This window comes from Ursus maritimus, unplaced genomic scaffold, assembly GCF_017311325.1.
Source record: "Ursus maritimus isolate PB19 unplaced genomic scaffold, ASM1731132v1 scaffold_21, whole genome shotgun sequence".
Lineage (NCBI taxonomy): Eukaryota > Metazoa > Chordata > Mammalia > Carnivora > Ursidae > Ursus > Ursus maritimus.
Window position 1 is genome coordinate 32,692,693 of NW_024424564.1, and position 27,904 is coordinate 32,720,596.

A 27,904-nucleotide genomic window follows, 5' to 3' on the forward strand; every position below is an offset into this window, starting at 1 on the left:
ATAGCCCTAGTACAGCACTTCAGAAACAGCGGAGGTAGGGAAGATGCCAACAGCCATAGATTTCAAAATCTGACTAAAATCGGCTCGTAAAAATAACGAAGTATATTAGATTACCCTTGGAAATTCACCAGAAGGATGGGCTTCAGGACTGGTTTTTCCAGCAGCTCAGTAATGCTGAAGATTTCTTCCTTCCTTCTGCTTTGTTATCCAGTGTTGGCCGCACCCCAAGGCCAGATTCCCCAGTGGGTTAGCTGGCTGTCCAGAGCCCTAGGAGCTCTATGCCTCCTCCTCATTCACCTCAAATGCATGGAGGAGAACACTTGGCTACCGTGGCTCTCAGCAGAGAAAACATTTTCTCAAAGCCTCCCGTAAAATTCTTCTCTGTCTCATTGGTCCAAACGCCAACCTTGACCATTTCTTGAAGTAATCACTAAGCAAACGGAATGTGACCCCTTGTGACTAACCAGGCCTATGCTGTGAGCTGAAACACATTTCCTGGCTTTGATTTTTTGGTATATTTTTGATGTTTACATTTAATAAATACCCTTAACCAAATAACCCCCAAAATGCAAAAATGATCATGCCATTCATGAGATAATGAGAAGGTTTAATAAAACGATAATAATCCAGTGACCAGATACAAAGATGAGACTCAAATTTAAAGTAGTAATGAAAGGTGTCTTGATTTTTTCAGGTTGTATGTTTGATTTTATGTACGTGGTAGATCGTTACAGTAATGGACCGCAAGTCACATGCTAATGCCATCGAGTATTACTCTCCCAGACTGACTTGGGCTGGAGAGGGTGACTTGCTTTGGCCAACAGGACATTAGCAAGGGTGGCATTGTAGCCCTAATGCTTTGGGGCTTGCCCTCTGGCTGCCCTGAGACAGCAGGGGAAGAAGCCCAGGTGAGCCTGCTGGGAGGAAACCGTGATGCCTCGAATCCTTGCTGCTACTCCGTGGGAAAGAGAAAGGCCACCGAATCAACCACACTCCCTAAAGACACATGGCGGTGCGCTAACACTCATTGACTAAACCTTTCCGAAACTTGATTAACTGCAGCTAGAAAGCCTTTCCCTAAAGAGGCGCTAAACTTCGTTATGAAAATCAAAGAATTATAAGAATATTGTGACAACATAAGACAACTGAGACGTAGTTTATTCCACGTTTACCTTGACGTTCCCTTGAAGCATGTGATAATCCATTGTTCACAGAGCTGTCTCAAAGACTCAATTGCAAAGTGCCCTGGAAGACCACAGCGGCCTGTGGGGATCCAGCACTCCCCAGACTGGAGTGAAGAGCAGCCATTAGACCGCTGGGTTTACTGGTTTGACTGGGGTTCGTGGCTAAGCACGAAGAAAACTCATTCGTGCCTGTTGACATTTTACAAAGGACAGCACCCAGAGCCGCCTTTCAGCAAACGGGCTCCTCAGCAGATTCCCAGCTGCCAAACTGCTGTAGGCAGCACTTTCACTTCAGTCTCCACCTTTTCCTGGGGACAGGGTGCCATCTAAAGAGTGACACCCTACTGTGAAATATACCGTGGGGCCCATTTTAGGCTGGAATCGGGTAGGCAGGCTGGCAAGTGTGTTTGTTCTTTCCTTGGCCTACTGTAGTTGTGAGAGCCCTGGTCCCAGGCTCCTGCACCTGGAGTGCCTTGCATGCCTTCGCACACGTAGGTGCTAAGTCACAGAGCTTCACCTTGGGAAGCCAAGAGGTCATCTGACCTATCTTTCATCCAGATGATTATACTTAAGCCTTGCCAGCTTCCCAGTCCTTTGTCTTTTTTTGAGGAAAAAAACAGACTGGGAAACACATCCCAGGGCCCCGTCGACCTCTGTCAATTGTTCCTCCTTTTAATGATTACCATTATAGAGAAGGGGTTGGTTGCCTTTGAATATAAGATTCCTTCTTTGTGGGACAGGAGGCTTCTTAAAGCAGGGTTGTTATAGGACTGTGAATAAAGTACTAACACATAGTAAGAAGGTAATAATACTAACCTCCAACTCCAGCTTAAGCATCTGAGATTTTTTTTTTAGATGAATAGTGATACTTGATAAATATCCATAAGGGCCACTCCAATAGCAAGCCTTTACACAAAACCTCTTGTTGACCTATTGACTATATTATGATGCAATTAATAGAAGAAAGAAGCTTCAGGACAAATTATGACTTTAAAATAAGTTGTTGATCAAGGCGTCATAAGGAACATCCATCATATTGTGGTATAATTCAATCAGCCTAAGTTATCTAGTGGAGAGCTTGTCAAATCATAAAAAAAAAAAGAAGAAGAAGAAAAAGAGGTTCATAAAAGTCTAATGTTTTAAAGTCTAATGGAAAAGAATATCATCAATCTGCTTCAAAATTTGAGTTCAAATAATGTTAAGTGGCCTGCTGATATTGTTAAGGAAGAAAGAAAACTCCTATAATCTGAAACCAGCTTCTGTGTCTCAAACCAGGTCAACAAGAACACAGTGCTAGAGCGAGCGACTATAATGCTGTCCCAGCCTAAGAAAGGAGGTGTTAGAAGAACTGAACAATTGATCTACTTAGGAAAGTCCTCAGGTCTCTTCTTCAGCGTAAGACTGCTTGCTGTTCAACCAAGCACCCTCCGATCTGCTCCTCTATGACAAAGATTAAAGATCCCCGGACTCTGGGATTTTGATGGATTTCTTATGTAGAAATTCCAGTGAAAATGCTGTTGGAGAAACAGGTCTGGATTCTGGAATATGTTCCATTCTGTATTTTTCGATATATGGTGCAGCTACCTCCCAAACCTGAGAAGGATAAAACAGAGTCAGAATGTTGACATTGTTCTCACATGCTAACCATCAGCTTCATCTGATCAAAACGTCTAGAGCCGACCAAGCGCGTCGCAGCTGTTGGCTTGCTTTCATTATAAGCCATTTGACACACGATCTGTGTCAATTAGTCTTTGATTGCATTCACAGCTTTTAAAATACAAAGTCCAAAACCTTTCTAAAGTTACCCGGGAGGTTTTCAGCTGCTTACTCTTCGGAAGCAAAACAAGCCAACACATCAGCAAAACCTGGACAATTCAATGTGGACAGAATTAAGGAAAGTTGCTCAAGGGTATGAATGTGTGTTTTCTAAAACAAGCTTTGAACGGGGCAGTGGATTTCCTCGTTTGCTGGATCTCCACGGCACATGTGCTCTACTCCTTACACTCTTTTTAAAATTTTTTAAAATTTTATTTACTTATTTTTGCAGGAGAGAGAGAGAGAGAGGGAGCACATGAGCTGGGGGGAGGGGCAGAGGGAGAAGCAGCCTCCCCACTGAGCAGGGAGCCTGATGCGGGACTCGATTCCAGGGCTCCAGGGATCATGACCCTAGCCGAAGGCAGCGGCTTAACCAGCTGAGCCAGGCAGGTGCTCTATTCCTTACGCTCTTGCTGCTCCCAGTGCGAGCTGTGGGCCAGCAGCACCGGCATCCCCTGGACCCAGACGCCCAAGAGATTCACAGGACAGTTTGAGACGCAGCACTTTGGATCCTTGTTTACTCTGTAGCTCCATCCAGCAGCCTAATCTCTTTCAAGCCTCACGTTTTCTCAAGCTAAGGTCCTGTTTTTGATTTACAGCTGCTTTGTAATCAGCTTGGGGCTAACCACCAAGGAGCATCTCCTATTCTTTTGTATTACCTTAGAACATGTATCCTTGCAACGGCTAACTTCCTCGGAAAGATCCCTGCACCTCCAGGGTCACTGCAGCGTTATTTACAAACAGCCAGGACAGGGGCCGCCACCTACGTGTCCACCAACGGCCGCACAGCGGTGCTCCGGCCGGGCTTAGGAGTTAACTTGAGTCAAGGTAACACACTTCTTGCTTGCTGACGTAAGGTCCTTGATCTGGAACAGTATTAACTGACTTTCTTTGAGATTTGCAGACCTCTGGCCTTGGGGCAATGAAGGACTAGAACTTTCCCAGGCCACAGAGGCCAGCAAGGCTGCTGGAAGCCGTCTTGGCTTTCTGACTAGCCCAGCAAACTTGATCAAAATGTTTTTCTATTTTAAGGTCACACACGTAAATGACTTTCCTGACCCTCCCTTTGCGCGTCTGTAGCTCTTGCCCTCCTCTGCCGAAAGAACAGAACACTCTTGTGCCGCCTCTGGGTACCAAGGGACCAGACCTCCTTGCTCAACTGACCCCCACCCCTGGACACCAAAAAACTAGAACTTCTTGCACAACCGCCAAGCACCAAGATAACTCTGTAGCTGACATCATCAAGTCCGCATGCAGGCGAGAAATGTCACAGACCACTGTGCTCCCTTCACTGATTAAAGCCCTTTAAATATCCCTGGGCCAAGCAGAAACCTGGGAATGGGCTTTGGGACAAGAGTCTGCCTTCTCCCCAGGTGGCTGGACTCCCGAATAGAGCTCATATTCCTTTCCCATCAAAACTCATCTCTTCAATATTGGCCTTTCAAGGGATGGGCAGCCGAATTTGGGTTTCAGTAACAGATGAATGGATAAAGACAATGCGGGTGTGTGTGTGTGTGTGTGTGTGTGTGTGTGTGTGTGTGTTATTCAGCCATAAAAAAGAAGGAACTCTTGGCATTTCTGACAACCTGAATGGACTGTGAGGGCAGTATGCTGAGTGAAATGAGTCAGAGAAAGACAGATACTGTACGATCTGTATGATATGTGGAATTTAGATGGTAGCAGCAGCAACAGAGCTCAGAGAACAGACCCATGGCCGCCAGAGGTGGGGGGAGAGGGTGAGGGATATGGGTAAAGGGGCTCAAAAGGTACAAACCTCCAGTTTTAAAATAAATAAGTCCTGGGGATAGAATATGCAACAGGGTGGCCAGAGTTAATAAGACTGTATTGGATATTTGGAAGTTACTAAGAGTGCAGATCTTAAAAGTTCTCAACACAAGAAGAAAGAAAGTGTAACTATGCACAGTGACAGATGGTAACCAGGCTTACTGTGGTGATCGTTTTGCACAATACACAGATAACAAATCATTCTGTTGTACTCCTGAAACAAATATAATGTTATCTGTCAGGTATATTTTAATTAATAAAAAAGGCTACCTCTCCCACGCCTCTCTACGAGCACCAAAGTTGGCAGCACTCGAGGGGGTCTCCCCTCACAGGGTGTAGGGCACAACTTAGAAATGAGAGGTGTGACTATCAAAGGGCAAAGTCATTCCCCAAGAGCAGAGCAATGGTTCCAGGGGAAATCAAGAAATTCTAGAGAACATGATACCCACAAATTACAACAAAAGGCTCAAAGAACTTTAAAAAATATATTTAAAAAATAAGTCAGCCTATGAGGCATCTGTCCCTGTTGGATAAATTTATACTCACTGAAGCCAGAGGAAATAAGTAAGGGAACCCGTATCTCACCCAGGGTGATGGGCCAGGACACACCACAGCGCTAGACAGACCCACAGACCTTTGAAGTAAAACCCTGGGATTTTGTTTTGTCTTCAGGTCTGTTTAGTCATTGGACCAGTTGGAGGTGGTGGTGATAGCATCACAGAAAGAGAAAGCACTTTTGAACAAAAGAGAATATTCTTGGTGAAGGGAATCAATGAACCTTCCATCTCATTTTCTCCTCATGAATACCTGCCCCAAATTCCATTCACAGTCATTTCAGTTTCTAATCACTAGATAGTCAATGTTTGGACGTAACATAGGACACTGAAGAGTTTATCAAATAGCTTTTTAGTTGCCTTGGAAGTTGAGTTCCTTTTTGTTCATTTCCAAGGAATAGACAGGAAACAAAAGAATAAGACAATATTTCTTCAGTCCCCACTCCCACTTTGCTTTTCCATAGTTTTTCCAAAATAAAACTTTTGCTTTTCCAAAACTAAGAAATAAGCCAAGTGGTCAACTTGCCTTCTGCTCTACAAGCAGCCTGTGTGCAGCCTCAATGTCGGGAGCCATGAAGCGATCTTTTATCCAGGGCCTACAGAGAAAGCACATCAAACCATCAGCCAAACATTAACTGCTGCCAGGGTTCACAGTTCTGAAATGACGTCACATCCAGGGGCCTGCTGGACCTTACCTTACAACAGAGCGCACCAGGTCATAGACCTTCTCCAGAGGAGTGGTTGTTCTCAGGGGGCGTAGAAACTCTATACCCTGGCAGGCAGCAAGAAGCTCGATGGCCAGCACTACAAGAAAGGTGGAGGGTACAGCTGTTTAAAGCTGACTTCATGCTGGGGGGATATCACTCACGTGGAAGTTGATGGCCAGCTCTCACCGACCAAGAGATGGTTGGTTCTCTGTCTATTGGTAGAATGAAGCTGCCTTGGTATTTGGTTACCATTTAAAGTTTGCTTTTCTACCCCCTTGGCTGTATCCTTAATGTTGAGAAGGGAAGTGCTATCCAGGTAAATGTCTTAATTCTCTCCTCCTTACTTCATCTGATCAAGATGGATGACATCTGTGTCCCATTTCTACCCTGGTGTAAATGTCCATTTGTTTTTAGTCTTGCTGTTTCCCTTTGGCCTGTAATACCTGGTACATAGACTTTCATCAAAGGACTGAAGGAGCCAGTGAATGAGCAAATCAGTCTTTTGTTGCTCTGGATAATTCTATAATGTTCACTTCAAGCCTTCAAACTCAAAGGCTCCCAAGCCCACTAAAACTGAAATTGTAGAAATTGGTATCTTGCCAACTTTAGGTTTCTTGATAAAACAGTCTTTATACTTTTTTTCCCAGTTAAGAACTCTTTTTAGATGTACCATACCTTATTATCAACTTTGAATACTGAATTCTAAATTTNCCTACATTTAGATTCCACTATTTGCCAAGAAGATAATTTAGAAGCTTCAAGTTGATCAAACCATTTAAGGGATCAACTGAAATAGAGTATTAAAAACATTTGACTTCTTATCTGAAAATTTATGATGCACACTCCAAACTCTGGTGAGTACAGACAGGTCACCGTGGGAGGAGATGAAGAAATAGAATTCATTTTGGACCTGGGAGAAACTTCACATCTTTTAGTGCAGTCCTCTCACTTTATGCTTAAGGAATTGGAAACTTCCAGAAATTGAGCTGGGGTGGACAGGGAAGACATCTGAGATGAGATCTGCAGAGCTACAAAGATGGAGTGAAGAAGTGAACCGCGTGAAGTCCTAGAAGAACAGTTTTGCAGACAGCAGGGCCAGCAAGGACACAGGAGCTGAGGTAGCGATGTGTCCTGGGCAGGAACAAGAATAACACTGTGGTTCCAGGGTAGAGAATAGAAAGGAGAGAGGTGTCAGTGAGAGCCAGAAGCCAGATCACACATGATTCTTGCAGGCTACCAGAAGGGGGCTGGATATTGTTTTGAGCACTAGGAAGTAACTGCCAAATTTTCAGCAGGAACATGGTGTGGTCAAAATTACATTTTAAGAACCTCAACCTGGTTATCGTATGTGGTGACTGGAGAAGGACTAGTGAAAACAAGGAGACCAGTCAAAAGGAGATGATGGAGCCTTGATTTGGTGTCTTTTGATGGTAAGGCTGATTTGCTGATGAACTGGATAGAAGATCTGAGAACCGACAAGGGTGACTCCTTAAGCTTTTGGCCAAGCAAACATTAGGACATTAGGAATACACCATGGTAGGCAGATACTAATAATAAGTGTTGGTGAGGATGTGGAAAAATCAGAACTCTCAAACACTGCTGGTAAGAACGTGGTGCAGCCACTTTGGAACACGGTCTGGCAGTTCATCAAAAAGATGGATGTAAGTTACCATATGACCCAGCAATTCCACTCTAGAGAGATGAAAATGTATGTCTGCACAAAAACTTGTACACAAATGTCCATAGCAGCAGTGTTCATATTAGCCAAAAGGTGGACAAAGCCCAAACATCCCTCGCCCGTTGAATGGATAAACAAAGTGCGGCACAGCCATACGATGGAACGTTATGTGGCCATAAAACAGGAATGAAATGCGGACACATGGACACATGCTACAGCATGGACGAACGGTGAGCACAGTATGCTGCCTGGAAGAAGCCAGTTACAAAAGACCATATATTGTATGACGTTTATATGAAATGTCCAGAATAGGCAAATCCATAGAGAGAGAAAGTACACCAATGGGTGCCTAAGCCTGGGGCAGGGTGGGGTAGGGAGAATGGGAGAGTGGTAGGCAAAGGGTACAAGGTTTCTTTTGGGGATGAAAAGGTTCTAAAATTGATTTGTGGTAGTGATTGCACAACTCTGGGAATATACTAATGACAACTGAAGTATACAATTTAAATGGGAGATTGTATGGTATGTAAATTATATCTCAAGAATAAGAGCACTTAATTCCCCCACGTTTATTTTAAAATACCTTAATCTTTATCTGCTGTTTGCCTTCTGCTGTTTTGGTTGCCCACAGTCAACCACGGCCTGGAAGCAGGTGAGCCTCCTCAGAGTCGGGAGGAGCCTAACACTACGTCACAATGGCGGCATCGTTCCCCTCACTTCACTCGCCCGGCAGGCACTCTGTCGTCCCACATGGTCACAAGAAGGGTGAGTAAAGTATGCTAATGTATTTTGAGAGAGTGCACATTCATATAACTTATATTTCAATATATTGTTATAATTGCTCTATTTGATTATTTTTGTTAATCTCTTACCGTCTTACTGTGCCTGATTTATAAATTAAACTGTATCATAGGTATGTATGTACAGGAAAAAACATTGTCTACATAGGGCTTGGTACTACCGTCGGTGTCAGGCATCCACTGGGGCTCTTGGAACATTCCCACCCCCTCCCCGGCCCTCCATAAGGGGGAATTACTGTAGTGATATTCTTTTGTCATCAACGGCTTGTGATACAGTGGCAAAAACTTAGTAGCTTAGTTAACAATGCCTAAAGGAGGGCAATTTGTCTTTAAAAAAACAAAGCAAGCAGTAATTAAGAAGGCAGGGAGAGGCTGGCCTAACACAGCTCCACCCTAGAAACTACTGAAAGATGTGGATCTGAAGCTTGTTAAGTGTTCCACAGAAATGCAGGCGACAGAGCTAACATGCAGATAACGTGTTAAAACTAACACCACAAGGAGGCTAACAGGTAAATCCAGAATGTCAGTCTCTAACAGAGGGTTGACCTGTTTGTTTGTTTTTTTAATTAGTCAATGGCAAGAAGAAAAAAAAGGGAGAGGGAACTGTTCTAGATGAAAAGAAACAAAACTTTGCCAAATGTGGGGCGCCTGGGTAGCGCAGTCGTTAAACGTCTGCCTTCAGCTCAGGGCGTGATCCTGGCGTTATGGGATCGAGCCCCACATCAGGCTCCTCCGCTAGGAGCCTGCTTCTTCCTCTCCCACTCCCCTGCTGTGTTCCCTCTCTCGCTGGCTGTCTCTCTGTCGCATAAATAAATAAAATCTTAAAAAAAAAAAACGACTTTGCCAAATGTAAACTGCGGGCCTTGAGTCCAGATTTGAACAAACCCACTATGCGGGCATTGAGATGGTTGGGAAATAGTACGCGCTCAACGCCGCTAGCAAGCCTTACTGCTGATTTTTGTTGGATATGCTAACGGCATCGTGGTGGATAAAAAAGCATTCACATTTAAGGGATAAAGTATGCAGGAAGAAAATAATGTGATGGGATTTGTGTGAAAATAACTTGAGAAAAGTCAAGGCAAAAATGAGGCAAATGTGTGGTGAGTCAGAGTACAGGAGGGTTCATGGTACTAATTTCTCCGCTTTTGAATGTTTTCAATTGTTTAAAAAATTAAGCCAACCAGTGAACCTGCTTAGACAGCAGGTATGGTTCTTAATTTTCAGCAAGCTTCAGAATCACCTGGAAGGCTTGTTAAACCCAGGTCATTCTGCTTTCTTCCCTAGTTTCTGATTTAGCCGGGCTGGGGCCAGACCTAAGAACCTGCCCTTCTAACAAGTTCCAGGTGACGCCACTGCTGCTGGCAGGGGTCACAGCGGTAGTCGTTTATCAGGGAGGCTCGCCGTCCCAGCCTGGCTGGGTTTACCTTGTTCCACATGCTCGATGACCCGAAGGGCCTTCCTTGCTGCCCATCCTCCCATGGAGACGTGGTCCTCCGTGGCAGCGCTGGTGGAGAGAGAGTCCACAGACGAGGGGTGGCACAGAGCCTTGTTCTCAGAAACTGCAAGAGGCCGGTGCAAGGTAAGCATGCTGCTAACGGGAGAAATTGCCATGTTGGCTTCCCGATGTGCTCAATAGCGTGGAGTATTCTCTCCAGGAGCTCTTGGCTGTTATCGAAGTGCCAGATGGTCCAAAATTATTTTGGGAAAAGGAAGCAGGTTGGGTTTATATCAAATTGAAAAGGAGGGAATAGTGAGTTTTGAGGTAAGACCAGATAGGAACCCTATTACAAAGGCCAGTCGAAAACACTGGAAGCGTTTAGCATGCCAGGGAGACTAGGGAAAAAAGACATGATGGACTTTTCCAAGTGCTCGAGAACAATGGAATTGTGTCACCAGAGGAGGTATTAGAATTCAGGGTGGTATTTGGGGATGGAGACCGGGCCCACAGATCTTGAGCAAGGAGATTTCATAGCTTAGATGGTCCAGTGATGACAGAAGTGCCTGGGTGTAAGCAAGGGCTCCAAGACTGCTGGACATATCTTAGGGAGGTGGAGGAAATTCTAGAGATGGCCTCGATCAAACTTTATTGTGCATATGAGTCACTCCATCTTGTCAATATGCAAATGTCGAGTTTCGAGTGGGGCCTGAGATTATACTGTTCTAACAAATTCTCTGGGGATGGCTGGATTCTTGGCTCGAGGACAACACATTAAGTATGGAAGACCTAGATTCCAGAACTCCTCCCTGACTCCAGAAGCCACGGGAGAGATTTCTCCCCTAGAGTTTTGCTCCCGAGAGTGGCTGGGTGAGGCTTCAATTGTTCTCTACGCTATAAGGGATCCTGAGATAATCTAGCATTGTAGACCAGGTGGTCGGCTTGTCCTGGTCCACACAGAACTTTCCAGGTTACAAACACTGCAAGTCCCAGGTCCTGGGACCCTAAACCTGCTTATATGGATACATAGTCTGTGGTGAGGCTCGTTCCGAAAGAAAGTTACATGTCCCCGAAAAAGAAAATTACCCGTTTTATTATAACGAAAGCAAGCTGAACAACTTCAATAGGCAGTTTAGGGAAAGCCAAAAGCATCAAATGAAGCTTTCCAAAGTCCCTAACGTTTTCTAGATCAGTTACCACGACCTCCCTATGTTAGCGTGAGAAGTCGTTACCCCTCAAAGCAGTATTTTAATAAGGAGGTAAGCAAGGAGTTAGAAGATACTGGATAGAGGACACAATGAATTCAGAGATTCCTTTGGGTTGTGTTGAGTTTTTGTATGAGGCTTCAGTGAGGAAGGGGTTAGTAGTTTTAATAGCAACTAATATTTATTTAGTGCTTACAACATGGCGAGGCACAGTTCTAAGGCTTTATATGCATTAATTCATTTAATCCTCCAATTATCCCCATTAGATAAATTTATCACCCCCATTTTACAGAGGAGTAAACTGAGGGTAAGAGGATTAAGAAACTGGCTCCATATCACACTCCTGATAAATGGCAGAGTCGGAATCTGGACTGAGTCTATGCTCCTAATTAAGCACATGCCCTCCTGCCTGTTGGGTAGGTTTGCCTGAAAAAATACAGAATGCTCAGTTAACTTGAAATTTCAGGAAAAAAGTATATTTTTTTAGTACAAGTATGTCCTAAATAACTCAAATTTAACATCCTGCATTTCTATTTGTAAAATTTGCCAACCATATTTTAGGGTTAAGGACTGATTTTAAATGAGATCCACATTAATTGAAGCAAGAGTACAGATTTGAGGACAAACATGCCTGGGTTTGAATTCAATTCTGCTTACTAGTTGTCCGGTGTTGGGTGAGCCACCTAGCTTCTCAGACCTTCGGGTATTCATCTGTACAATGGAGGTAATAACAGTACACGCCTCGTGGTATTGTTGTGACCATTAAGCGAGCACATAGAAATGGAGTCCTTAGCATGTCCTTTGTACCAGACCCTGTTCTGATGTGTTACTCACAGTTTTGAGTCAGAAATCAGCTACACTGAAGCTCGGTTTTCATGGACAGCATCTTCGTAGAAGCATGTTTGCATATTGTAATCATCTCTATGTTCTTAGTGGTTGGGGTAGCTAATGGAATGTACCCAAAGCTTAATCATTCAGGTCAGTTCAAGTCTCACCATTATTGTAGATGTCTTTGTCTTCTTCCTTCTGATAGTCCTCAAGTTGAGATTAGGGAAAAAGCTACAATGATGAAGCTCCTATGTGCTATCAAATTGCTTCCTACAGAGAAATTGTGGAAACCTCATCATTTACAAACTCATTAGCGTATTATTATGTCTCTGTCGCTTTAAGTTTTATTTAGTTTTTTTTTTTTTCTAAAAAATGTTAGAGTCCCCTTCCGCATTTCTATCAAGACAGGTAGAATGCAAATGAGGTGGGGAAAAAGATCTCATTCAAGGACAAAATTGGACACTTTCAGAAGAAATGCACAGGCTTGTGTTCTGGGGAACGGGCAGTATTCTTGGGCTGTTTTCTTACCGAGCGCTGCTGCGGTGCAATGTGCAATCATGAACCCAGAGTTCAGACCACCTTCAGCCACCAGGAAGGGAGGCAGCTCGCTGAGGGAGGGGTTACAGAGCCTTTCAATTCTTCTTTCACTAATCGCAGCAAGTTCATGGACTCCAATGGCCAAATAGTCTAGGGCCTAGGAAGAGTGTCTCAATTCAGTTGGCTTAAATTGGAATATGCTTTCAGGGTCAGGAGCAATTCTAAAAAGCTTACTTTGGCTGGGTATTCACCATGGAAGTTTCCTCCAGAAATAGTCTCTCCCCTGCTGGCAAAAACCATCTTGCAAAACAGGTTAAGGCTAATTTTTAACACTCATAGCCCTTGTACAAATACAGGTGGAGGGAAGGAGAGTCTTTCTATAAGTAAGCAGTTGTTGACATAAAGGAACACGAAAACAAAACAAGACAAATACCCAAAACCTTAAAGATGGATCATGTACACCTAACTGGGGGCCAAGGAAGCATGGAACATGAAATGCGTTTGGGTTTTTTTCTGAAATTAGAGATTCTCAAGCACCATAGCTATCGTAATCTAGTGGTTAGTACTTTCCCTCAAAAAGTTTACATCTGAAACTAAGAACAGCGACCAGGACACCAGTTCTGTTTCTTCAGGGGGCAGTGTGAGGTTGAGCTTGGTAGAAGAGTTTGCTGAATGGAAGCCTTTGCTGATGAGCAACCACCAAATTGTCTGGAACAATCAATTCTGGGAAGATTTTCAAACTCTCTACTCAGTGATCCTGCAGCAGCATCCATAGCAAATGGTGGCCAATAGGCTGTTGCAAACCCATCTAAGTAGGAGCAACTTAGGCTCAGTGCGTATTAATGCCTTCAAGGATCGTTCCATTCTATCATGCACTTCACTTAAACCAACAGGCCCCCAGACAAGGGCAGTAACAGACCCTTCTTGTAGATTCCAAAGAGCTGATCTACACCTACTGGACTAGAGAGTATTTATTATCTATCAACTAGGAATTCACTCTGTGCGAGAAAGGTTCCGACTTCCAAGGAGCTGGAGATGCATGTATTACATAACTTCATCAAGTTGGGAGTTACCCTTTTCTGTACTTACAACCATGAGCCTATTAGGCCCAGCGCTGGCTCTTCTCCACAAACCCACGCCCAGTCACAGGCCCTAGTCTTCTCTCCATTCTCTGAGTCCTTATAGCAAGTAATCTCTGCACCTATTAGAACTTAAGCTTGTTCAGCTGTTCTCCAGTTGTTCATATTTGTTTGTTGGCTATCAGATTATAGCAATTAGAGCTCAGCTCCCATAACCTCTAGCAACTGTGTAGTAGATGCTCTATTTCTACAACAGAAAAATTGGGAAGAATATTCTTTCAATTAAAACCAGTATTGCGGGAGAACTTCCAAATATTACCTTATTGGAAATTCATCAATAATTAAGAATCTTTAATTGAGAAAGGGAATAACTTCGGGCTGAAATTTTTGCTGGGGCACGTGGTGGGAGAAGAATTTAGTAAGGAATTATCCCTCTCCCATATCTACTAATTTAATGGTAATTCTTTGTTTTTACTCTATAAGAGACCCTTTCAAGTCTAAATTATGGGGGCGCCTGTGTGGCCTAGTCAGTTTAGCGCCTGCCTTTAGCTCAGGTCATGATCTCAGGGTCAGGACTGAGCCCCCGGTTGGGGCTCCCTGCTCGGTGGGGAGTCTGCTTCTTCCTCTCCCTCTGCCCCCTCACCGCTCATGCTCTTTCTCTCTCACACACACTCTGTCTGTCTCTCTCCTCTCTTAAATAAAAAGAAGTCTAAATTATGTAAGTGGAGAATGGATATCTCTCCTCTACAAGAACTGATAGACGAGACAAGACTTACACTGACTTCATGAAAGCTCTACTCCATTTTGGGGACGGGGGGTGGAGCGGTGTTGAGGTGAGTGAGTTGAGAATTATTTAGTGTGGGTCTGACCTAACTGTAAAACAACCTGACACTGAGGACATGAAACACACATCCTGAAGTAAGCTTGTCAGAGAAACCACACTGGAAAGGTCCTGTGAGAAATCTTACACAGCTGCTGTGAAACCTGTCTGCTAACCTCAGCTAGGAATGGCCTCCAGGGTTGTGAACTCAGCACTTTCTCCAGTGTTAAGAACTGAGGTAGATGTGGGATAGGAAAAATATATTCCTAAGGGCTTGGGTGGTCTTCAAAGGCAGTGCTGAGTATCTCTGTGAAGACTTTGCCAGTGTGACTCCTGACTGATCACGTCGCCATCTGGAGGGAAACCAAAAAACATTCCAAGGCAGAAATAAGATAGCTCTATGAAACCCACACCAGGAAGGAAAGAAGGGCTCCATCTTTGAGAAATGGAAGTATTCTTACGATTCTTTGTAAAATCTGGAAACCCTGATTGGAGTAAAGTCCATGTTGAAAACAAAAACTTGAGACGAGGAAAGCTGTAGCTCTTTGAGCAATATTTTGGTAAGTGTTTACAAGTTGCCTTCTGTTTAAAATGTCACTAGAACCAGGAATAATGCATAAATGCCCACCTACCCGGGGTCCCCACAATCACATCTGTGACCATCCTCTATCAGCAATCTCAGCACTGGGTTTTAGGGCAAACATTTTCAAGAACCCTCTCAGCCAGTGCTGGAAAGATGTCCTTCAGCCTTTTATGGGTCCATTTGGAAAGCACGACATGTTAGACACTGAAGGGAAATTAGGTGCACAGCCCTGCCTCTGTCACTTACCAGCTCTGATCTAGAGAAAATCACTTAACCTCTGCTTAGGTGCTTAGTCTGTGAAATGGAGTGAGAAACGGAGATGTCACACAAGATGATCACTTCAGCGGATCTGAAATTCCCGGCTGGAATTCGACAATGCAGTTTAGTAAGCAGTCAAAAGATACAGGGTTATCTGTTGCGCTGTTGAGTTCTGTGGTAATGATGTTCTTCACAAACGCTATCGTGTCATTCGCCACACCGTGGACCTAAAATACAAGATCAAGTGAGTGAATGCGTTGGAAACACAGACAACGGCGTCTGTCACACAGAGTCTGATGTTCGTATTAGAACAGCAAGGATGTTATTAGAATGGCAAGGAAGCAAGTTTTAAACTGGGATTTATTTGTGTTACAGGGTAATTTAGCAATTCTTTCCCATGGATACTTCAATCAACTCGCTGGAATGGAACTTGCTGAGTCAAGGGAAATGGAAGTATTTACTCTAGGGAGGACTCTTTATTACACTCTAGACTAGAATCTGGCACAAAATGAAATATTGTTTCACTCTTGAGAAGCATATTAATCTCTCATCCAACTAATTGCCAGCGATGACACCATTAATTAATACACCAGCGAGCTGAAACATCTGCACTGCCTCACGCCTCCTGCCAACTCAGGTCTTCCGTGTTTTTTTATCTAAAGTTGAGCCTCACGGATCTATTTGTGATGGTTTATATCTGCTTATTAAATGCAGGTAAGGTACAATCATGATGTGCACTTGACTTATGATTGGCCTTTCCTGTGACCCTCTCTGTCAGGCTGGTTCTTATGGATCTAGAAGGGAGAACCAGTACTATTCCATTAACTGGTTAGGATGACGTTGTTACTAAGAATTTTTAAAAGTTACATCACTAAACCAACACAGCATGTTGTCTCTGTAGAAGAGAATTGAGCAAAGCAATTCAAAAGGAAACAAACAGCTTATCATAGAGAACAGAAACTCTACAATAACTGGACAAATGGAAGTATGAGATGCATAATTTTTAAAAGAGGAAGTAAAGAAATTTGGATTATAATTGACCATTACATGACTTTTGAACACTTTCCTCTTTTTCTGTTTCCCCCCTTAATTGGAAAAAAGGAAAGATATCTGTTGTCCGTTTACCTGTGGACAGCAGCGCAAGGTGTATGCATCCTGAACGCGATCACAGAACCTGTGACTCTCTGTGGAAGGGGATGGCGAGGGACACGTGATCAATTTTTAACACAAAACGCAACACCAGATAGGCTCACTCACATAAACACGCCCAGACCTGCTATTTCAGATGGGTGGTGATCTGAGTCCAAGAGCGACCGAAACCGAAAAGCCACTTCAATTTGCCCACGGTGCGGGCGGACTGCATGAATGTCTAGAATTGATGAAGGAGAAGAAGTCTGAGTAATTCCTATATGAGAATGAACTACCATCAATGATTCAGGACCATTAATGGTGCTGACACAGCCCTCAGAAGTCCCAGAGGTTCTTACCAGCACTCACAGTTAGAAACTTAACTCCAAAAGCAAGATTTTCCTCATCGACCATATTTTTTTCTACTTTAAATATCCGAGTACAAACGAAGTGTTGAGCCCACTGGGAATTCAACTCAAGACCCTGGGCCTACCCTAAAAAGATTTGGGCTGATAATGGAAGGGAGCTCCCTAGTGGCCAATTTTTTTTAAAAGATTTTATTTATTTATTCGACAGAGATAGAGACAGCCAGCGAGAGAGGGAACACAAGCAGGGGGAGTGGGAGAGGAAGAAGCAGGCTCATAGCGGAGGAGCCTGATGTGGGGCTCGATCCCATAACACCGGGATCACGCCCTGAGCCGAAGGCAGACGCTTAACCGCTGTGCTACCCAGGCGCCCCCTTAGTGGCCAATTTTTTGACAGTTTTCAATCATTTTCAGACAGTTTTTCTGTCCTACTACATATAATGGTAGGGAGTCTTTCAAATTCACTACTTTCCAGGTAACCTACACCCTCCACAGTTTTTCCCTCCCAATTTTCTAATGGGGACCAACTTTAATCCTACTCTAATTCTAAACCCTGTGAACAGATTCCTAAGACAGCACACAGCTGGATGGGAGTCAGCCCTGGGTGATCCAGAATTCTGGATGAACTCTAGAGTCAGCATCTGTCTGTAAAATGTGGTCATTTCAAGGATCAAGTGTGGCATGACTTAGAGGAAGCCGGAGCAATATTGCGTATGCCACAGGCACGGGGGTATTTTCTTTTTCCCCTACCATCCACCCCTCCTCCCCACTCTCCTGTCTAAAGACCTGGACCAGCTCACCCAACCAGCTCTGGCTGACTGAATAGCAACGCAGCGGAAGAGCCATGCTGACCAGTATCGAAGGCTTTGGTGGTGCCTTTCAGCACCTCAAGGGTCAAGGCCGCCACGATGTCCGCCTGGCGCGCAATAGCACTGGCTCTCTCCACGGCTTCACAGCCCAGGGAGGTGATCATCTGTGTCCCGTTGATGAGCGCCAGGCCCTTTGGAAAGGAGGAGATAAGCCGTTTGCTGTATTTATTGTAACCCACGTATAAGCTGATTTCACATCTTTTGCTTCCATAAGAGAACAGTTAACCAGTCAGCTGAGTGACATTTATGTATGTTTTCTAAAGTGCAGGGCACTAATGCTTAGTAAGCACTGGAGGATTAAGTGCCATCCTATGCGAAATGGTTAGTATAAACCTGGCAACTGGAGACCTGTTAAGTATACCCATTCTCAAGGCAGCAATGAACCTCCAGTGTAGACTGCATATAAAATCTGTGGCTCCTAATTATGCTGCTTTCCTTTAACTGGTCATGATTGTGGACAAGACATCTGCAGACATGTCTGGTCTAAGACTCTTGGTTGAGAGCATGCTGAGGGATCTTGACTTAACAGCATCTGTTAGAGATCCTTAGAGATCCTGATTTGGAGTTTAAGTTCTTAGGTAAGAGAACCCCTAAGCCTCTGTGGAATGAAGAATCTTTTGAATGCTTGTGGAGGAATCCTTTCTTCACTGACAAACTTTTTACAAACATGAAAGCCACATTTATTTTAAGGAACCAGTGAGACTGATAATAAGACTGAAAATAGTCTATAAATAAAGACTTGTTAAAATGAGTAAATTTTCCTCGAATCTCTTTACCTCTTTCGGTTTCAAAACAACTGGCTTCAATCCATGAGCTTCCAGGACCTGCAGAATGATTAAAAATATAAAAATGGGTATCAAATATCAATTTTTAATTTCATAAGGAATCTATAAAATATCCTTAAGCCTAAAGATCTGTCTTATAAAAGATTAGACCTACGTGAATGGATTCTGTCCATCTACTCCGGTCTATGCTCTAGTTCTGTTCTTTAGTCTGAAAGCACACTTCTATTTCACGTAATTTTTATACTTAAATCAGGGGCTTTAGTTTCTACAGAAATAACCCTGAATTTTGGTTTCGAGGTCCTCTGTATTCAGCTTCCACCTTCAGTGACTGTTTTTCTCCTGCTGCTTCCTGAGCACATATGACACCTCTACTGTACCGAGGCTGAGTTCCTGACTGTCCACAAGTCTCTGCCTCCAGAGCTTGACCTTAAAAGTCCTCCACCCTTATCCTACTTATCTAAACACTGGTGGAATTATCTTCCCCTGAAATAAAAGAAGGGAAACAGTCACTATGCTAAGGTCCCTCTGGGGAGGAAGGAAGACAGAGTCAACACCATTCACTGCGTCCATTTCACAACTTTGTTGGAGTATTTGTTCCACACCAGACTGTTCCAGGTGTTGTCCTGGGTCTGGCCTCGGAAAATTGAGACAGACTGGTTCAGCGGCAATTCCAGAGTAAGAGTATGTTAAGTGCTCTGGAAAGTTGGAAGTGTGTGGGGTTTGCTGGAAAATGAGCACGTAAGATGCTAGGAGAGCACAACAGAGTGGCAAAAGGCATTTGGAGGGTAGGGAAAAGAACCAGAGGAGCAGAGAGGGAAGTTTCCCAGAGGACTTCTCAGGGGGAGGGACAGGAGTGAGTGGGGAGGAGAAGAACAAGCATGTGCCCGTCCCTCTGTCCCAGACACAGCACATTCCAGCTGTGAGGAACCTCCAGCTCCTGCAGAACCGAGGAGCAGGGATGCGACCAACAAGACTCTTAAAACCACTCTAAGTTTAGACTTGATTCTAGGGACAATGGGAAGCATTACAGGTTTTAGCCAGGACATGCTGGAATTTGCTGTGCGAAGGGCGCTGGGCAAACCATGTACACAGAGAAATAAAGATCAGGCTATAGGGAACAAAGGTGATCTGGAACCTCTACCCCCTAAGGATTATCTGTTCTCTTAACTTCTTCCTCCCCCTTGGTCCTCTGCCTCTTCACTGAGGGACCTCACAGCAATTGACCTGAGATAACACTTCACATAATTCTTTGGGCTGCTCTGATGGAATCTGGAGATGGATGAGGAAAACAGTAAAGCTTTATCAGAAACAAGCCCTTCTGATTCGCCAATGGGGTAGGAGCTCGGGGCGGGGGGTGGGGGGGAATGGAACCAGCAAGAAGTGCTGTGATTCGTGGCTCCGCACTGTGAGACCAGCAATGAAATAAATTCCCACCAGTATGTGACTCCTGGATAGATACTGGAAGAGTTTCAGTTGCAGAATAAATTGCTGGGATTAACATGGGCCACTGTACCTTTTCACCAAGATGACCACCAAGTTCAGAAGCCTGACGGTAAAGTATGGGAGTGAAGAGCCTTACCCAGTGTGACTTGTAAGCTTCAGTTTTCATCTATAAAACAGGGGTAACGGTGGCACCCTCACTGGGTGAGGATTCAGTGCTCTCAAGCATGCACATGCAGCTGGCGTCCAGCCTAGGGAAATTACTGCAGACGGAAGTTGTTATTAAAGTCTTACGTATTTAGCATCAGCCCAGCCACTCTTTGGAGACCACATCTTCCCTTCTCCAATTAGCCCAAGAGCAAGATGAGAGAGTGGAGCAAGGTCTCCACTGGCACCAACGGTTCCTTTCTCTGGAACGTAGGGCAGGCAGGAGGCTGGGAGAGAAGGAGGCACCAGTCACTTCTGGCTGTCCTCATTTTGCCCGTGAGACCAACCTCCCCCAGTAGGAGCTAGTGTCACCTTATGGGACATATACGTGGGAAAAGAGAATTCCTCAAGCACGGCTAATGCTTAAGGAACCTGGCCGAGCTGCTATTTAAAAAATGGCAGAGGGGAATAAGGGGGTTGGGCAGGAAGGGGCACCTTCCCAGTAGGAAAACCTATTTCTTGTAGCCACTTTAAGGTTAGACTGTAAAGACCAGCACTCTGAAAACTATAAAACACTGATGAAAGAAATTGAAGCCAACACAAAAAATTGCTATATTTTGTGCTCATGGAGTACAAGAATTAATATTGTTAAAATGTCCGTACTACCCAAAGCAATCAACAGGTTCAAGGCAATCCCTATCAAAATACCAATGGCATTTTTCACAGAACTAAAACAAATAATCCTAAAGTGTGTATGGAACCACAAAAAACCCCAAATAGCAACCTTGAGAAAAAAGAACAAAGCTGGAGGTATCACAATCTCAGAATTCAAAATACACTACAAAGCTGTAGTAATCAAAACAGTATGATACTGGGGGGCGCCTGGGTGGCACAGTGGTTAAGCATCTGCCTTCGGCTCAGGGCGTGATCCCGGCATTACGGGATCGAGCCCCATATCAGGCTCTTCTGCTATGAGCCTGCTTCTTTCTCTCCCACTCCCCCTGCTTGTGTTCCCTCTCTCACTGGCTGTCTCTCTCTCTGTCCAATAAATAATTAAAATCTTAAAAAAAAAAACAGTATGATACTGACATAGAAACAGACACACAGATCAATGGAACAGAAGAGACAGCCTAGAAATCTATGCCTATATGGTCAACAAATCTGCGGCAAAGGAGATAAGAATATACAATGGGGAAGGTAGTCTTGTCACTGAATGGTGCTGGGAAGGCTAGACCACTTTCTCATACCATACACAAAAATTACCTCAAAATGGACTAAGGAACTAAATGTGAGACCTGAAACCCCATAATACTCCTAGAAGAAAACAGAGGCAATAATTACTGATACTGGCTTTAGCAACATTTTTCTAAATATAGATCCTCAGGCAAGGGAAGCAAAAGTAAAAATAAGCTATTGGGACTATACCAATAGTTTTCCACAATGAAGGAAATTGTCAACACAATGAAAAGACAACTTACTGAATGTGAGAAGATGTTTGCAAATGATATGTCTGATAAGGGGTCAATATCCAAAATATATAAAGAACTTACAGAACTCAACACCAGAAAAACCAAATCCAGTTAAAAAATGGGCAAAGGACCTGAATAGACATTTTTTCAAAGAAGACATAGCGATGGTCAATGGACAAGTGAAAAGATGCTCACCGTCACTCATCACCAGGGACATGCAAATCAAAACCACAGTGAGCTATCACCTCACACCTGGCAGAATGGCTAAAATAAAAAACTCAAGAAAAAGCGAGTGTTGGTGAGGAAGTGGAGAAAGGGAATCCTTGTACACTGTCGGCAGGAAGGCGCATTAGTGCAGCCACTGTGGAAAACAATATGGAGTCTCGGATTAAAAATAGAAATACCATATGATCCAGTAATTCCACTACTGGGTCCAAAGAAAATGAAAACACGAATTTGAAAAGATATATGCCACCCCTATGTTTACCGTAGCATTATTTACAAGAGCCAAGATATGAAAGCAACCCAAGCATCCATTGATAGAAGAATGGATAAGGAATAGGTGGTGTGTACACACACACACACACACACACACACACACACTGAAATATTACTCAGCTATAACAAGCAATGAGATCTTGTCGTGTGTGACAACATGGATGGACTCAGTGGGTATTATGCTAAATAAAATAAGTCAGAGATAAATACCGGGTGATTTCATTTCTATGTGGAATCTAAAACAAAAAACCCCCCAGAAACAGACTCAGAGAGAACAAGATGATGGTTGACAGAGTTGGGGGCACTGGGCAAAATGGGGGAAGGGGAGTGGGAGGGGTCCAGCCTTCCACCTATGGGATGAATAAGTCGTGAGGATGAAAGATACAGCATAGGAATTTTTTTTTTTTTTTTAAGTTTAGACTCTATCCTAAGGACAATGGAAAGCATTACAGATTTTTAACCAGGACATACTCAGATTTGCTGTGTGAAGGTGGTTGGGGGAACATTGTACGTAGAAAAATAATCCAGGTCAGGCTGTAAAGGTGATTTGAAACACACATCCCCATAAAGATTATCTATTCCTTTTTCCTCCTCCTTGGTCCTCTGCCTCTTTGCATTTACTATGCATGTCCTAATCAGACCTAGAAATTTTTAGAAATTGTAACAATCTATCTTAAAGATCAGGAACTAGCTGCTGTTCATTACAGTCTTGTTCCTAAGAACAAGTTAGTAATGACCTACACATGGAGTTACGAAACTGCCATATGGCGGAGTACGTGTAGCCATTAAAAGCTACTGGAGAAAAAAACAAAACTATTGGACAATGTTTGGAAATGTGAATATTTACATCAGAAAAGTAATATAAAATTTTCTAGAAGGATAAGGCACACCAAAGTATTCACAGGGGTTCTCTGAGGAGGTAAGCATAGGCAACATAGTCTCTTTTTCTTTCTTTCTTTTCTTTTCTTTTTTTTTTTTTTTAAGATTTTATTTATTTATTTGACAGAGGGAGACAGCCAGTGAGAGAGGGAACACAAGCAGGGGGAGTGGGAGAGGAGGAAGCAGGCTCCCAGCGGAGGAGCGTGATGCGGGGCTCGATCCCAGAATGCTGGGATCACGCCCTGAGCCGAAGGCAGACGCTTAACTAAGCCACCCAGGTGCCCCTCTTTTTCTTTTTTTGTCCAGATTCCTAGGCACCCAGCCTGCTACCTCACCACCACTTAAAAGGAGATATGTACTGTTTTGAAAGAAATTCTCAGTTACAAAAAAAAAAAAAAAGTCCTCTTTTCTCTAAAGTAGACTCAGACTCCTAATAGCAATGTGTTTTCCAACTGCTAAATCATGCTTTATCGGTAGGATAAAGCAGTGCCATCCACAGGCCAGCCTCCAGATCATAGTTCACCCTAGGGACTTCTCAGAACTCTAGGCACCCAGAGGTTTCCTAAGCCTGCACTGATCTTTAATGTTCCTCCTTATCTGTGAGAAGGGATAGTAGCCTCCCAAGCATTTCAAATCTTGTCTCCACGCTGGAATTTTTCTGTCCTGGAAGTAAGCTCTGAAAAACTGAACTGCATTGTATCCTGGCATGAGATGGCTTCCTGCTCCAGAAGCAAGTCTTTGATCTCTTTACATTTCTGTTCTATCTCTGCAAGAAGTTAAATTTCAGTTATTTAAGTCTGGCTATCCCACCATCTGGGGAGCATAAAGATTTCAGATTCCTAGGCACTAACCAGGACTACTGAAATGGTCTTTGGGATGGACATCCAGGAATCATTGTGTTTTCCAGATGATGTGATGCAGCTTCTCTAACCACATCTGGGCATCACTGAATTAAAAATTCTCTCCAGCTTTGAGCCCAGGGACAGACTTAAGGGGTTTGTTCCAGACTTAAAGATGCCAAATACTAAGTGAAGGGTGATGAAGAATGAGTTGAAGGCATACAGGAGTAAGTGTCTCTAAACCCACCCTCAGCCCTCTGCTATCCTCCTCCTTGTCAAGGCCATTTCCATTCATCTCCATTATTTTATGCCGTCTTGTCTCTGCTGGTTCCTCACTATGCCATCAACCAAGTCTCCCTGTGGTACAGGCCCAGCCTCAATGGAGGGTCAGCCCAGAGACCCACAGTATTACCATTAAATACTTCAATAACTTGTTTGAGGGTCTCCAGGGAAATGCCACTGTATCCTTTGGCTAAGACATTGATCCTTAAAGCCAAGAGCATCCGACATCTCTCAGGGATTAGTGGTTTCCCAACACCTGCAAAACAGAATTGATGTTTTTCTCTTAGAAAATCAAAGTGTTTTCTACCTCCATCTAGCAAATCTTTCTCCAGTTCAGTCCAGTCTCCTACCATCTTTCTCTTCTTGACTCAGATAGTTGGACTGCTCTCCTTCCTGATTGTCCTGCTTCTTAAAGTTCCATCTTCCAAAAAAATGGGAAGCCCCAGTTTTGCCTTTTCAGTTCTCTTTCCTAGAATGCTTCAGTGAGCCCCATCTTCCCCAACACCCTTACAAGAGCGTCCAGCCGGATTCTTGACTGACTTCCCCATCTCACCTCATCCTGATCAACTCATTCCCTGAGTCCCAGGCTTCACTTCAGTCCCTGAATGCACCACTCTGTTGGCATGGCGGTAAACACGCTCCACCCCAACTCCATCCTTCCACTTGGCCCATTCCTGAGATTCAGCTGAAAGGTGGTCTTGTCTGATGCTTTCTCACTTCCCTTCCCTCCTGAAGCAGAACTGGCACTAGTTTTTAGAATGCACTAGCTGTTCACAGCTGTTACAGGATGCTTCACACTGTGCTGTACGTTATTCATTAAATCAAACAAGATCTAGAAGTCATTTAATGTTGGAAATGATTTACCTGAAGAATGTGAACGTACTAAGTTGACCTGGAGCTCTCTGGAAGAGAAAGGGAAAACCCCTCTCAGATACTTTGCAGTGAACGTGTCCCCTCAGCTGGGGAAATGAAGAGGAGAACAAGTGAATCTTGGGAGAGACAGAATAAGGCAGTGTGATGTGCTGGAAGAAACCAGCAAGCCTGTGTTTTCAATGCCAACAGGAGCCTTAGCCTCCTCATCTGAAAATTGGGGCAAATGTTAATTATTTCTCTTGTTGAAAGAAATCTCAAAGATGGGGACAGGTGGCATGTGAATATGCATTTGATGGGGTGAGGGGGGGTAGCAGGGAATCAGACTTACTCTAGCTTATTGACAGGAATTACAGTTCTGGCAAATTTCCCAAAACCTGTAGTTATACCATAAACAACTAGAACAAAAACAAAACAGAAACAGATATGGTACCATTAGATACAGGCCATTTTTTAAAAAGTCAATAAAAAGAATTGTATGACACAAAGAGAAAAGGATACCAGTTTTTTCTTTCACGATGCTATCTATGACTTCCCTGGATTTTTGCACCTTCTTTTCAGCAGTTGGGGTGAGCTAGGAAAATGTTGGTCAAAGCTGAGCATGCTGAAAACTTCCAAATGCAGTGAAAAAGGTTAGAGGGCATCCTTCCCCACCTTCCCCTGTACCTTTATTTTGTAGCGTCCTTTCCCCAAGTTGACCAGATCCTCTGTGGTCAGACTGTCGCCATCTAAGGCAATGTACTGCACAAAAGAAGGGGACCTTCGTGAACTTGAGCAGCTTGGCTGCTTGACTAAGGGACTAGGGAAGCCTTGAGCAGAATTGAATTTTGACACTTGAGAGATTTTATCCCTGCTCTGAAACATTAATGTGCTAGTGAAAAAGACAGCTTGCTCAAGGGCTGAGTAGAGAAGGCTAGAAATGAGCATGATGCCTTTTCTGAACTCCATATAGCAGAATAAAGCCCTGTCCTGACTGATAGTGTTTGCTCATAAATTCTGCTGGCCCTACCCCTCCTGAAATGAGGGGGACCTAATTTTCTTTACAAAAAAAAGTGTTGGCTTGAAGCTTACCTTTTCAGGCTCCCGGTATTTGCTGTATCTGAAGCCAGGTAAAGGAAAACCCTGGGTAGTGTGAGAAAGCCCCAGCTCGGTCCCTGGCAGGAGTAGCCCCCACAGCAGACCAAACAGTCTGCAGGAAAGGATACAGGTAAACTCCTTCTGGTTGTGAGGGGATGAAGTCGGGAGACATGGCATCACCTTCTATAACTGAAACAAGAATACCAGAGAGGCTCCTTTACAGATCGCAAGGGAGAGCCGCATTTGGCATTGCTGGTCCACCAAGAAAGGGCTCTTCCACTGCCTCTCACTTCTACAGAAATGGCTACTTTAAAACGACCTCACGAGGTTTCAAGTACTCTTAGCATCTTTGCAAAGGAGGAAAGCCAAAGGCAGAGATGCAGGTGTCGGCTGTAGGCTCCGGTTTAAACTGAAGTTCAAGATCTAACCCCTCCCCCACCCCTCATCCCCAGCTTTATTTTATCTTCAATCGGAACCCTTAGGCCTCTATTCCGCTGGCCTCCAGTCCGCTCAGTTGCTTTCGAAGGGCAGGAGGATCTTCAAAATCATGCTGTACCGGCAAAGGGATTCAGACAGGCGGTCTTGGGTTCGAATCTAACCTTTGTGGCTTACTAGGGGCACGCCTCTAGGAAAGGCAGCTGGTTTCTGGGTCTGTGGCCTTGCTGTAGCGGGGGTGGGGGTGGGAAGCCTCCGCCGCTGGCCGCACCTTCCCCGGGGTGGCGGGGGCCGCCGAGCCTCCTTCCCGGGCATGTGTGGACTCGGCCACTCACCCACTTCCACGAACTCGTTGTCCTCCAGGGCCACCTCCAGCGGGTCCTCATGGTCCAGCAGGCCCAGGCCCTTGCACCGGCGCACAAGGAAGCTCACGTCGTCCACTGAGGCGAAGCCACCATTGTCTGGCTTATTCTTGATGTACCTCCTGACGGCTTCGCGGCCCAGCCAGCCGACGGTGAGCTGCGCGTCCCGGCAGGGCACGGCCAGCCATTCTCCGCGCACGTGCACCGTGTACCTGGGCATGGCTCCGCGTCCCGAGGGGGACCCCGACACCGGCTCCTCTGTCCGTGGCAGCTACCAGGCCGGGAGAGTTTTATCTGGGAGTGACTACGAAGGTGTGGTCGGCCGGGAGGGTGGGGATGGACTTCCAAAACACACCCCCTCTCTTGCCTTTACTCATCCACACATTGGACAAATATTTATTGAGGGCTGCAGGGTGTTCCTTTGGTTTTTCACAGCTGAGCTCTGGGCAGGAGAGGGGGATGCAGGCAGGCCACGCGGTGCTACCCCGCTCACACAAAGGCCTGGCGTCTCCCATGCTGGGGGTCCCAGTGCCTGCTGGTACTTTCCTGGGGCCCTCTCCTCAGGGTCCCCGATTTCTCCTTCCCCTGGCCTCTGTGTTCTCCTCCACTGAAGGCAGCTTATAAACACCATGTTCCTGTTTTTATCTGGAATTACTCAACTGTAAAATGCACCTTCTGGTCCACTGTGACACCAGGGAGTGTGGTAATCTTCATTTTTTTGTTTATTCCACAAACATGTGTTGAGCAACTACTCCCTGCCACGGCTGAGGTTTTCTAAAGCTGTCCTCCACAAAGGGAGACTGCAAAAGTCAGAGATCATTCCCACCAGGAAAGGTCACCATCTGGATGAATGAGCTTAGGGCTTGGATGTTAAGAGCTCAGACAGCCGTGGCTGGAACTCCAGCTCCACTATTTATTAGCTTTGAGCAAGTAAGTTATTAGCCTCTGTTTCTTCTTCAAAAGGGAAGAGGCAAACTGTCTCACTGCTGTATTTGCAGTATTTACTTGGGATCCAATCCTGGCTCTGCCATTTACTAGCTATGTGACCTCTGGGCAAGTTATTTGACTTCTTGGGGGTCTCAGTTTCTTCATCTCTAAGCTGGAGATAATGATAGCGCCTATTTCAAAGGACTTTAGGAAAGAGTAAGTGGTTTGCATATGTAAAGCCCTTAGCGCAGCACATGGTGCATTGGG

At 44.5% G+C, this 27,904-nt stretch overlaps 1 protein-coding gene across 1 annotated transcript; it reads right to left on the reverse strand.

Moving 5' to 3' along the window:
• Window positions 1-590: 590 nt before the first annotated feature.
• On the reverse strand, window positions 591-27,800 carry HAL (histidine ammonia-lyase). The gene is made up of 20 exons (XM_008687721.2): window positions 26,684-27,800; window positions 26,042-26,102; window positions 25,908-25,935; window positions 25,503-25,577; window positions 25,338-25,410; window positions 25,168-25,234; window positions 24,831-24,868; window positions 24,097-24,222; window positions 20,147-20,286; window positions 18,404-18,451; window positions 17,611-17,758; window positions 16,539-16,634; window positions 16,391-16,449; window positions 15,412-15,492; window positions 12,760-12,825; window positions 12,517-12,682; window positions 9,945-10,079; window positions 6,034-6,142; window positions 5,865-5,934; window positions 591-2,777 (listed from the first exon to the last, which is right to left on the reverse strand). Exons 1-20 carry the CDS (start codon window positions 26,928-26,930, stop codon window positions 2,637-2,639), a joined length of 1,974 nt encoding a protein of 657 aa, XP_008685943.1. The 5' UTR covers window positions 26,931-27,800; the 3' UTR covers window positions 591-2,636.
• Between the last annotated feature and the right edge of the window lie 104 nt (window positions 27,801-27,904).